Below are 13,261 nucleotides of genomic sequence, written 5' to 3' on the forward strand. Positions count from 1 at the left end.
GTGACGGATGAAAGTACAGACTGTGGATGGAGAGGCAGTGATAGAATAACTGACTGAGAAATACTTGCCTCCTTGCCCTGTTGTAACCCCAGGGGAGAAAAAGAGGGATTGGGGTGGGGTGGGGGAAGCAGGGAAGATAGAAAATCATTCATCATTTGAGAGATGATGTCATACCTCGAAAAAATATGCAGAGCTGTATGAAGAAATTCCCAAGACATGGTAATAGATGCTCTTGTACAGAATATCTATCTATCTATCTATCTATCTATCTATCTATCTATCTATCTGCAAATATACAATGCAACACAATTAAATAGACATATCACCAAACAAACATGCACATACTGTATACAACAATCATAACAAGTGTGTTTATTAAAATGACTACAGCTCAGATTTGATTTGACCCAACAGTTTACCTTGAAATTTAAAGTTTTTATATATATATATATATATATTTATATATATATATGAAATTGATTTGGGTTCATTTGGTAAAGAATTCCATAACTAACAGCTTGTTACAGAAAAAAGCAGATTGTTCAAATGTAGAGGGATGATTAAATAGATAAAATAAATAGTTTAATTAAATACACCCAATCCTTGTTTAAAACCTTATTCTATATAATATATTGTTTATTATTGTTTGAATTGTATGTACAATCAAATGTAGAACTTTTTAAATAGATCAGCCCTAAACTAAACCTAATAGACAAATGTTTAATGTAAAAAAAATATATAAGTAAATAAAATGGAATGAACTTTCAAGAAATATTTAATAATACATGTTTTGATAGCATGAGCATGTGAGCAAACAACATACAGTAGGGATACAGAAAATTCCTTTAACTGCCTGGCTCTGGAATCCATTTAAAATACTGCCTGGAAATTCTTATCTCATAAATGACATGACAGGCATCAACGGCCATCATTCACTACTGTCTTAAAATGGAGACATTTTAAACACAGCCTTTAAAACTATATGAAGTCGTGTGGTGGAGTCTGCAAAAATAATTACTGAGCACTGAGTTTCCTCAGGGTCGTGCAGATCTGGTGCAGGATGAAACGTCGTCCTTCACATAAAGCACAACGGGCAGATTCATCGTCCTTCTGTCACTGTGGACCATGGCAGTATGTCTATATGTCCAACTGCTTTCCACACCAGATACTTTTTTTCTGTTGTTTTTCCTCCTTATTTCTTTGTCGCCAACTCTCTTCAACACCTGCACTGGGTTATTAACTCAACGAACACTGTATTCCTGCAACATGGGGGGTGGGGGGTTCATCGATCACACTCTTGGCTCGTGAATGTCCCTAATATATTAAGAGGACAGGTGGCTGCAGAAACCACCTACTGTAGGAAAGTGCTAAAATGGATTAAGCTATTGGTGGTCTGGCTCCAAGAGTGTAACTCTATATGGCTGTACAGAACACTTTTGAGTCCCCAATTCCCTATCAGAGCAGCCCGTGACAGTGAGACGTGGTGTGTTACTTTCTTTAACGGGCCTGTAAACATTCCGACAGCCTTTATGGCACAGTGACAGACTCGTTATGGCAGAGAGGGAGTGATAGGCGGTTGGAAAAGCTCACTCGAATCTCATCTGCTACAATATCTCATGCCATTAGAAGTTTATGCTTCGTGGCATCACGTCATAGTGATGAAAAATCCAGTAAATCCAGATGTTATGTGCTGAATCCTGTTTTCTTACCGACTGCATCTCTTGATTAAAACATCCGACCACACGTCTATTAAGTCATCATATTCCACTCTCATCTGTCTATCTCTTGCATTATCCCTTACATCAGAGGTCTCAAACTCCATCTACATCTACTATAACACATTATTATGCACACATTACAGTCCGAAAAAGTTAGAATTGAAGAAGGCACAAAACATGGGGCCTGCCACTTAATATCACGTCGTACATGTGTCTGGTTTTGTTATTTCTACATTAATTTTGCATCAAAAATATGAATTTTGATTGTAAACGGTATATCATTCCAAATATCAGACCATTAAAGACTAAGTTTTGAGAGAAAATTGAACAAACCTTATTTTGAAACACTAAACAAAAACAGCCTATAAATCTGAGATCAAACATCCACAGCAATTGTGTCTCGGTATGTTCTATTGTGAACCATTGTTATTGAAACTTTATAATGATATATTTGGGTCACTTTAGGAAACTTAATTGAATTTTAGGCTAAAATAATGATATTTAGGGTATTTTGGGGTCAAATGTGGCCTGAACAGTAAGTCACAGCATGCAAAGTATCCATGCACTGGAGAAGCATCACAAGAAGCAAAGGTTTAAAGGACAGAAAACAGTACTTGCCCCAAGTAGAAGCTTTGAATTCCCAGCAAAAAGAAGGACAAGAGAAAATAAGTAGCATCAGAAAATGCACCGGACTTAGAAACGTGTGACAGTTGCAAAAAGCAGGGTGTGATTTGTCAAAAAAAACAGAAGTGGGGATAGTTTATTTTATTTTTTTATTCAAGGACATGGACATTTTACTGTAACCTGCCTAACTAGACCCACCATGTTACTTAGGCATATGTAGGAACGTTTTACTTTTGTTGCAATCCATCGACAAGAATATTTTTACCAGTTGGGGCGGGAATTTATTTGTCATTTTTTTCTATTGTTTTCAGTCTATGACGTGTTCAAAACAACCCACAACTCAGAAAAAACTCCACTGACTTGTTGATGAGCAGTTGTGCAAATTCAAATTCTAAATTTCCAGTTGTCCTTGAAGCCATCACACCTCTAGTCTGTACTGAGCTGGTGCACGTGGAATGGAGATTAAATTAATTTAGCAAAAATAGAAATAGCAAAACCAGAGGGGGGGGATATCCCTGCATCCCCCCCAACAAATCACACCCTGGAAAACAGTATCCCGTTTGAGTTTCTTCCATGTCATTTATAAGAACATCAGTTGGTGTTTTGAACTGTAAGATGACAAACACAGTGAACAAAACACAGTGAATCATGCAGTGAGATGGCCTTGAGAAAGCAAGGATAAGCAAAGAAAAGAGGTGAGGAGAATGAAGGGAGGAAGGGGAGAGGAATGTGAGGAGGAGTAAGAGAGAGAGAGAGAATGAGGTGAAGACAGTTTTACAGATGAGATAATGAGACAACAGAAAGCGAAAAAAAATCCAGAGTTAGGTCTGTCCATACTTTAGCTCTTTTGTTTTAGGCAACAAAAGATGAAATGCACTTCTTCATCTTGACTCTGCAGTGAAGATGAAGAAGTTTATTTCATCTTTTTAGTTTAGAAGAACAGGCGATAATGAGTGAGGAGAGGAGGTGAAAGAGTTTTTCATCTTCTCCTTTAAGCCCGAAGGAGGGCCAGACAAGAAAGAGAGAAGAGAGAGACAAGAAGATCAAAAGAGCCAGTGCTTTGGGCTGGGGCTGGGAGAGAGACAGCATGTGGACGAGTGTGTGTGTGGGAGTGCAGGGCGACTGACCAGTGGGTTACACTACAAAAGAAAAGCTCTGTAGGGGATCCACTGATCTGAGGAGTAAATAACAAAGGAGTGGTTGTGGATCCAGCGAGGAGCAAGTGAAGACATTGAAGTACACGACCCAGAAGACGAGAGGCACAAGAAAAATGAATTTATGTGGTGTTTATCATGAAGGCGTGTGCTGCACTCACACATGGCTTGTTTCATGTCGTCCCCCAGTTTAGCTTGAATGAAGTGTTCACTGTATTTAGGCAGAGCAAGAGCCAGGCTGCAGAGAAGCACAGTTAACGGACAGAGTGAATCACTTGTTTGGGAAAAGTCAGCAAAGTTCCTAAGCAAAGGTCATTAAAGCCTTTGGTGTTTTCAACAAATGACTTTAAAATCACTTTATTTACATGGTCATGATAATTCCATGTAATTAACAAATAATAAACCACTAATAAGACACTTGTAAACATAAATAAGTGCATGTTTATGACAGACTAATACACATAATTATTATTGCTTTTAACACATAAGCTTGTATTAGAAACATAACCAGGTTGTCTATAAACAGTAGTGAGTATAAAAGTGTCCATTATAATCTTTATCAACAATTCTAATTTCTCATTGGAAACTAGGCACTCACATGTGCATAATTGTTAACTGTTAATAAGTAATAATAATAAATGGTTAATTATCTTTAATAAAACAGTGTTTTCACAAGCATTGTTGCATGCTATCGTAAGGGATTTACTGCAATTTTTAAGACATTAATATTAAACTGTTTAAGCTGTATTACTGCCATTAACCATCTTATTAAAACTGTTTGTTAAAGCTCCCATATTACCTCATTTATGAAGCCCGAAACAAACAGTTCAGCCACTGCTGAGAATGCTGTGTTTTATTGTAATCTCGGGCTCAGTGAGATCTCTGAAAAAAACCATTCTGGTTACATAAACAGCATTTCTCCTGAAAAGCGGATCCTCCTGCTCCAGGCACTAGTCCTGGCACATCCGGGTGCGTATATTGAACCGCAGAAGAAGAAGAACGTCCGTTGTGGAGGTGTTTCACAAGCGACAGTGTCTTCTGACTCTGTGTCCGACTCTGGCTCAAAGGCATCAAGGGGACTGCGGTGGGGAGTCGTGACAAAGCTATTTTTAAACATTGTTAAAACAGTGTTTTGATAATGAGTAGCAGTGCATCCACCGTTCCAGAGGGGGGAGCTGCGCTTCTGAGAGCGGGTGTGGTAATTACGTCACTTCCAGGTATTGATCAATCACAAGACAGTTAGAAAAGCTCTATCTGGCTGGCCAATCACAACACAGTCCAACTTCTGGGGGTGAGATTTCAGTCTGAAACAGCGCGACTGACAAGAGCTTCAGTGAGGAGAGATTTCTATCGGCACAACTTATAAAGTTGATGATGCAGCTCACTCACCTGTAATCTGTTCCGTTGACAGGTCCCCACGTGTATGTTCGGATTCCTCTATCTATGTATCGCTGGCAAAGACAATACACAAGAAAAAGAGGATTTGTTGTAATGCAAATGTAAAACAATCCACACCATGATGCATTATTAACCATGAAAATAGATCACGTATGAATAGTAAATCAATTACATGTAAAACCTTGATAAAAATAATGGTCTATTGTGTAATATTTAAGTCGTATTCTGGTCTGCCTAAAACATAGGTCTTGCTTCGCTTCAAATTAACCAAATGCAGAAAGTGGAATACAACGCAGGGCATTGTGGGTAAACAGAACCAAAACATATGCGGGTGTAGAACGACAGTGGGGAGAAATGTCTGAGCCCATTGTTGGAGCATAATGTGTTGTATGTTCACATAAAACAAAATAAACAACCCAAGACCGATAGGATTTGATGCAGCTCCAAGTTTTGCTCTGATGTGGAGGAAACAAACGTTGTCCTGCATTGACCAATAGATGAGAAATATTTCTTGTTAATTTTTTGTCTCGTCTTCTCCTTCAGTAATTCTTGATGCAGAGCCGCCTCAGACGAGGGAGTACATTATAAAAAGGTTTGGTTCATTTCACAAAAGTGCAGTGTGAAAGCAAACTCGGACCGGCTGAATGAATAAATTAATTAATTAATAAATGATGAAAATATGTACAATGAGACTTTGTTTGAATATTCTTGGAAAGTTAGACAATATAAAACATAGATTCTAGAAAAATATAAAACATAAAAGGCACACATTGAGATCAACAAAAACAAGACAAGAGCATAAAAATAAAGTGTCTGTATAACAGAAAGGATAACATGCATGTACTGTATATCACAGTGTCTGTTATAATGTAAGTGGGGTGATGGAGGAAACAGCTCTGGGGTAGAAGCTTTTTCTTTGTCTGTTTGTTCTAGTTCTGATTTTCCTGAACCTTCTGCCAGATGGCAGCAGTAAAACATGGAGCGACCAGGGTGTGTGATGTCTTTGGGGATATTGTGGGCTTTCTGGTAGAGTCTTTTCGTGTAAATGGTGTCCAGTACGGGGAGCTCCTGATGCAACCTGATGATGCGCTGAGCCACCTTCACCACATAATGGAGACGGCTGCACAACTGGCATACCGCACTGTGGGGTTGTTGATCAGGGTGGACTCCATGGTACTTCTTTAGAAATGGAGGAGAAATGTTGGAGGTAGTTTGGCCATGCCAGCTGGTGTGACTCCCAGGAACTTCAGCTTTCTACCGCCTCCACTGTCTCCCCATGTACTGTATGTGAAAGGTGACTACGGAATTATCATCTCCTTGGTTTTGGAGATGTTGAGGACCAGGTCGTTTGCTTCGCACCACTGTATGAGATGATCCACCTCGCGACAGTAAGATGTCTCATCATTCTCTGAGATCAAGCCCACTACAGTTGTGTCATCAGCAAATTCAATGACGGTATTTGAGGGGTAGATGGAAGTGCAGTCATGTGTGAATAGTGTGAAGAGCATTGGGCTCACCACATAGCCCTGAGGGGTTCCAGTCCTGAAGTCCACAAATAACATCCTCACATAGCTGTTTGGTATCTCCAGGTGTGTCAGGGTGGGGTGGAGGGCTGTTATTATGGCGTACTTTGTAGAGTGGTTGGTCCTGTATGCAAATTGGTGCTTTTCCAGGTCAGATGGGGTAGCAGCCTTCAGTTGTGAGAGCCCCAGCCTCTAAAAGCACTTCATAATGATCGGTGTTAGTGCTATAGTGCGTTAGTCATTTAGACACCTCACAGGGGATTTTTTGAGCACCGGGACGATCATGGTTTGGAGGCATGTTAGAACAGCAGCTTGTTGAAGTGACAAGTTGACTTTGTTTGTTAGCACACCTGTAAGCTGGTCAGCACATGCTTTCAGAACCCGCCCAGGCACTCCACCTGGGTCAGCTGCCTTATTAACATTGACTCCCCTCAGGACGACCCTCACCTGGGGCCTCATGTACAAAGACTTGTGTGGATTTCCTACTAAATCTTGGCGTACGCCAAAATCCAGAAACTGTCGTACGCACAAATAAATTCAGATGTATCAAAGTGTGCGTACGCATGGATCCAAGCACGTTCCCTTTGTACATCCCAAATCAACGTGGAATTGATCCCACATGCACAGGTGCCAAACTCCTCCCTGTTCACGCCCCATTTACATATGCAAATCAATTTAAATAAAACCTGCATTCACCTCTTTGATCAAATAACGCACTGAACAAAGGAAAGTAAAGGAATTTCACACAGTCTGAGCAAGAGATTCTGGTGAATGAATGAAAACGCGCAGGAAGATTTTGTTTGGTATCCTGTCAAGGGGTAAATATGACAAAAAAAGACGTGAGTGGGAGCGTGTGTGTGAGTCTGTAAATGCCGTGGGATCGGAGCAGCGCGCACACACACACACAAACAAAGATTATAAAGAAATGGTCAGATCTCAAGGTGGAGGTGAAGCGGAGGGTTTCTGCTCACCGCTGAAGCAAAGTGACCGCAACAGGTCATACAACCAGCTGCTCACACATCGCTCGTGCGTAAAGATGGCAGGATATTAAACACTTTGACTCATGTTTATTTTTTTATTTTTTTTGCCGCGGCCGACATTTCCAACTTTACGCCCGCTTTTACTGACATGAATACTGAACACAGGGAGACGATCAGGGGCTTGTTAGAAAGCTCTGTAGCTCTATTTTCAACAGAAAATAAAGAAAACCAAAAAAATGATATTTGAATGCGCACATGCCCAAATGTGCATTGCGCGGGTTTACATAAGGGACAATTAAAGTAAACTATTATAAACTATTTACTCACCCAGAAGCCACCCATCGCGCACTGTGCCAGACTCCAGCCTGTTCCCATGCTGTTAGTCATAATGAATGAATCATGCGTTGAACCAGGCCACTGTACACGATGTTAGCTGCATTTGCGCATCACATATGATTTGAACATTGATGGAATGAAAATGTTTCCTATTAACGTAAACAAATTCTGTGACAACGCTTTTATAGCAATACGTTTGCGGTCAATAGCTCCGATTACATTAGAGAAACCGGCTCTCGCTGAAAATTGCGCTTTAATGTTGGCCTGTTTAACAGTATTGTATGGGAGTTTGATGTACCTGGATGACATTCGGATGATTCCGTCCCACACAGCTGATGTGGCTCGGCTCAGGGTTGACTAGTGAGCCAGTCAACCCTGAATATGTGTGTGTATATGTATATATATATATATATATATATATATCTGCAATCTGCACTTTGTGTGACTTGTGACTGACTTTCATTTTAACACCAGGGTTCCTTCTCAGCACTTTATGTTCAGATGTTTGTAAGTTCCAAATATGCTATTGTGATTGAAGTAGTTAAATAAAAATCATCTATTCATGCATCACCTCATGTCATCATAACAGAGGTCTGTCTTCCAGGAAAGAACTGTTTATTTTTTATGTAATATAGTATTGGCCATACTTATGATGTATTGCTTGTCTTTGTTTAATAATACAGAAGATTAAGACCTTAAAAAAATAATCGCATCGCAATCGCAATATTGGCACGAAAAATCGCAATTAGATTATTTTCCATAATCGTTCAGCCCTAAACGTGAGCGTGGAAAAGGACGTACGCCACGTTTTTGTGCGTACGCAACCTTTGTACATGAGGCCCCTGATGTTGTTCGAGGGGCAGTGATGGTTCCTCATCAGCCAGGGTGAAGAGTGGAGCTGTTTCCTCCCTCTAAGTGTCAAAGCGAGCAAAGAACCGATTTATGGCATCAGGCAGTGTGGCGTCATCCTCAGGCAGCAGGTTGGTGAATTTGTAGTCCATCGGTGTCTTGATGCCATTCCACATGCTGCGGGAGTTGTTGGTGTTAAAGTGATCTTCAATGCGCTGTTAATATATTCCCTCCCTGACACCTCTGTGGAGATTCCCCCACGCTACAGTGTCGGCCTGCTTGTCCCCTGTCCTGAGGGCTGTATCTCACTCCCGCAGTGGTGATCTCACATTTGTATTGAACCCTGGTTTCTGGTTAAGAAACACTCTTATTGTCTTCTGTGTTGTGACATTTCCTGTGCAGATATTTAGGGCTGCAACTAACAATTATTTTAATAATCGATTAATCGGTTAAAAAAAAAGAAACATTTGTAATTGCCAAATCTTTATTCAAAAACGGAACATTTCAAATTCACAGTGCAGACTAAAGTGTAAAAACAACTGGTTATTGCTCCAACGTCTCTGAGCTATCAAAAGTAATATTAAATGATTTTTAAAAAATCAAAACTTACTAGAATAACACAAAAAAACATACAATGTATGATATACATACATTTACAGGTTAAAGTAAACATGTATTTTTTTAATACTAATTTATGTATATTTAATATGTTGATTTTGACCCTGTCTGACAGCCTAAGCTGTAAGTGCTTATACACCCCCCCCCCCCCCACACACACACACACACACACCTTAACCAGCTTTCGTTAGTTTAATAAACTGTTCATGTTTGTAAAGCTGAATAATTAATAAATTAACCCACTAAACGAGAAACATGAGAGACTAATGCTACATGTCCTTACTTCCTTACTCCCTTCCTTGTCACGGATGACTCCGACGTGTTTTCTTTTTAGGTGCTGGTTAATCACCGTGGTTCTCCCGTGCCAAGCCATTTCGCTCTTGCAAAGATTGCAGCTAACACACTTTTTAGGTTCATGAATGGTAAAGTGTTACCGGAACGGTTTTCTCCGCCTCCGCCATGTTTCAAGTCTAAAATATAAGTTGTCGCTCACTCAAACAACACCCAAACTTTACCGCACCGCTTATTGCTCGACTATACGTGCGCACACAAGGCTCGCTGTGGGCGTGCATCAACCGGCATGAAACAGTCGGCATCTGTAAACAGTTCCGCGCCTAGGAGCGACGTATTAATCGCGCGACTCAACGAATCGATAATTAAATTCGTTGCCAACGCTTTTAGTAATCGATTTTTACCGATTTTATTGATTCGTTGTTGCAGCCCTACAGATATTGATATAACCCAGGACAGAATTATTGTATTCCTATAGGTCCACCCCCTCTGCGAACACACCCCAATCTGTGTCTTCAATAAAGTCCTGCAGCATTGAGGTCGCTTCCTCAGTCCATACCAGCACTGTATTGATGGTGGGTTTTTCTCTGCAGATCCGTGGTCTGTATACTGGGGTCAGAATGAGATCTGACTGGCCTAGGTGTGCAGATGCTTTGAATGCTCCTGGGATACTGATATAGACTTAACAGAGTATATTGTTCTCTCCAGTTGCAAAGGTCACATTTTGGTGAAGTTTCCGCATGACCAATTTAAAATCCACATGATTAAAATCCCCAGCTGCAATGACCATGCTGCCCTGGGTCTGCTGTGAGCTGTTTGCTAGCGATATCGTGTATCTTTTCCAGAGCAAGCTTAGCCTTAGCTTGTGGTGGGATTTAAACGGCCATGATTATTATGTTTGCAAATTCCCATGGCAAAAAATCTCTGTCGATTGCGAAGTTGTGTCAACTTCAGGGACAATATGATGTTCACGGATGTAAAACAGCTGTGAATGATCATAACTGATATTGGCCGCTGTCTTGCTTACAAAAGCTAAAAAGTACACAAACAATAAAAAACAGAGCGAGAGCCGAGCTGCTGTTGCTACTGCACGCGCATGTTGTATGTCACGTTGTATGCCATGTTGAACCTCCAATTGAACCGTGTCCCCAATCTAGTGGACTATTAGGTGTGAAAACGACCTAAAACTTTGGTTGTGTTTAACCACAATGTCCTGAGTTGTAGTCCGCTTCCTGCATTTTGTTCACTTGATGCAAACCGAGATTTTTTTTCAAAATGTGGGATTTTCGTTTTTTTCAAAATTGTCGAACTTGAAGTTTGTAAGAAGCCACTACATGCTTCAAATCACAGTATTGTGGGTCTTAAAACCATAAACTTTGTATCTGAATAAAGGTTGTTTGATTGCTGTGAATCATTCCTAGTTTGGGTGTGGTGATCTCACATTCCAGAGCTTTTGTTGTTTTTTCGGCCAATCAGCTGTCGGTCACCAATACACATGGCTAATTAATATGCACGCACAGAGAGAGAGGGGGAGGGGAGGGGGAGAGAGAGTGTGTGGAACTTTCCAGCAGTTATTCAGCGTGTGCAGTGCGAAATTAAAGTGTGATTGTTATCAAAGCAGTCGTCATCAAAGCTTTGTTGACCAAAGGAAGGCAAGGAGAACCGGACAATATCTAAACTGTGGCTGAACTTCTTAACAAAGACAGAAACAGATCTCACTTCTGCTGTGAGTGGACTCGTTAGCATTTTAAGCTAGCAATCTTTATGCTAACATGTAAGCAGACTTCATCGTCACAAAAACAACAAACATGATTATTCAGCGGCCGAAAGAGAGCAGGACAGACACAGTAGTTGTCTGAGATGATGACATGACGCCAGCATCTCCTTAAAGGTGAGTTTTCATTAACGTGGTTAATCTACGTAACGTTAGTGTTCAGTCACATACAGGGACTTTTTTTCTTGTTATTGTTATTCACTAGCTTCAGCACAACATGTGCTGATGTGCTTGAATCATGTGTGAGTTATTAGCACATCATCAGCTCTTTCAGGAACAGACTGATCCATCCACTCTACACCACAGAGCCACTTCAATGTATTTCATTAGTGTCTGATTTGATATTAGAAATACGTGTCTGTCTTTGATCCTTCTCTCTTAAGTATATATGGTATATTTTGTTTTCATGAAACAACAAAAACAGATGATGGAAATACGGTGGTGTGCAAAAGTTTGGGCACCCTTGTAAAATATCATGATTTTCCTTTATAAATCATTGGTTATTTGGATAAGATTTACAGGGGTGCCCAAACTTTTGCATACCACTGTATGACTACAAAAGTGTAAGGACAAGAAATAATAACAGAATAAGCCACCCCCCCCTTCCTATATTTTTTAAGTTATTTCATTTCAAATCTTAAGAGGATATTATGTCCAGTTTTTTCATGTATTGTATATATATTGATCTGTGTAGCAGTGTAGCTCACAACAATAGTATCTGTGCTCAGAGAGGTGTGGTTTCACTGACAGATTAGACCAGTAGGGGGTTGTTCTATGTAAATATGATGATTCTGTCTCTTGGTTCTCAGAAGGTGTAAATCTTTGAGGCTAAAATTCTCCCTAAAGCAGTTTGAGGAGTGCCTACATTGAAATGGCCATATCTTCATCAAATATTATCCAATTTGCATGTGTTGGACATTGTTGGAAAGCTTAGAAATCGCACTTCCAGAATCTGTAAATAAGTCAAAATGTCTCTTGGTAGACTTGTGACCAGTTTTGCCATGGCTGGACACATATATCAGAATATTCCATGGTTTTCATTGATTTCCTATGGCCCCATCTGGCCACCCCTACAAATATTTCTCCGATTTATACACACTGCACCTTTAAAGTTGAAATATTCTTGAAAAAAGGTGCTTTTTCGAGTAACGTTGCATTGACTGTTTACAGAAATGGCATCTAAGACCTTGACAAAATTCCTATTCAGTCATACTTCTGCAACTCAACTAATTTTACAGGTTTTTGGATTTTTAAGTTCACCGTCACACTTTAATGTAATATTTTAGAGCCCTAAAATATTTAACTTTTCTTACCTCGTCCTGCGTTTTCACCAGAGTGTGAATGGTGCGTTCGCCGATTTCACCATCGATCATCATTTTCCTGATCTTTGGGGAAAGAACAAGAGGTTAAACAGTATCCAGTAAATACAGTACAACACCAGTTTAGATTAGGTCAGTATCAGCTCAGAGGAGAACATACTGTATCATTAACTCATTATGTGTGGATATGAAATGCATCACTGTGTATTTGTGCTAGGTCCAACCAATTAAAAAAACAAACAAACAAACAAAAAAACTATCACTGTGGGAACATTTTGACCTTCTGGGAACATTATTATCTGGGGCCTGCATGTGTGCTTGTGTGCTCTACCTCCACTTTGATGTCATTTTCCAGCTCAGCATCCAGCAAGTCGAGGGTAACAGGTTCCTGGAATTTGGGATTCTGTGGAAAGGATAACATTTCAGTCTAAACTTTCAGTTCATTGTAACAAAACTCAAACAAAATGAAGTATGACAGGGTCAATTACAATAACAAAACCCCTTGTCATGCAATTACCTGCATTCACATCACTCCATCCAAACCTGCTGAGCTGATTCAATAAAATGCAGCTGATGCTTTTACAGTTGTTATTCAAAGATGGCAACCGGCCACGGAGAGGAATAAGCCTTTATACTACATAATATTTCTATTACATAAACGTGGACATTAATTACTG

At 40.0% G+C, this 13,261-nt stretch overlaps 1 protein-coding gene across 1 annotated transcript in view; it reads right to left on the bottom strand.

Moving 5' to 3' along the window:
* LOC310931075 (voltage-dependent calcium channel subunit alpha-2/delta-1) overlaps nt 1-13,261 on the bottom strand; it is a gene marked incomplete at both ends in the record, with an annotated part of 144,429 nt that overhangs the window by 20,265 nt on the left and 110,903 nt on the right. The window contains 4 exons of the mRNA XM_083894161.1: nt 3,658-3,734; nt 4,886-4,947; nt 12,579-12,650; nt 12,916-12,987. Coding sequence (XP_083750287.1) covers nt 3,658-3,734; nt 4,886-4,947; nt 12,579-12,650; nt 12,916-12,987 — 283 coding nt within the window. The remainder of the gene's footprint in view (nt 1-3,657; nt 3,735-4,885; nt 4,948-12,578; nt 12,651-12,915; nt 12,988-13,261) is intronic.

This window comes from Microchirus variegatus, assembly GCF_963457635.1.
Source record: "Microchirus variegatus genome assembly, chromosome: 8".
NCBI lineage: Eukaryota > Metazoa > Chordata > Actinopteri > Pleuronectiformes > Soleidae > Microchirus > Microchirus variegatus.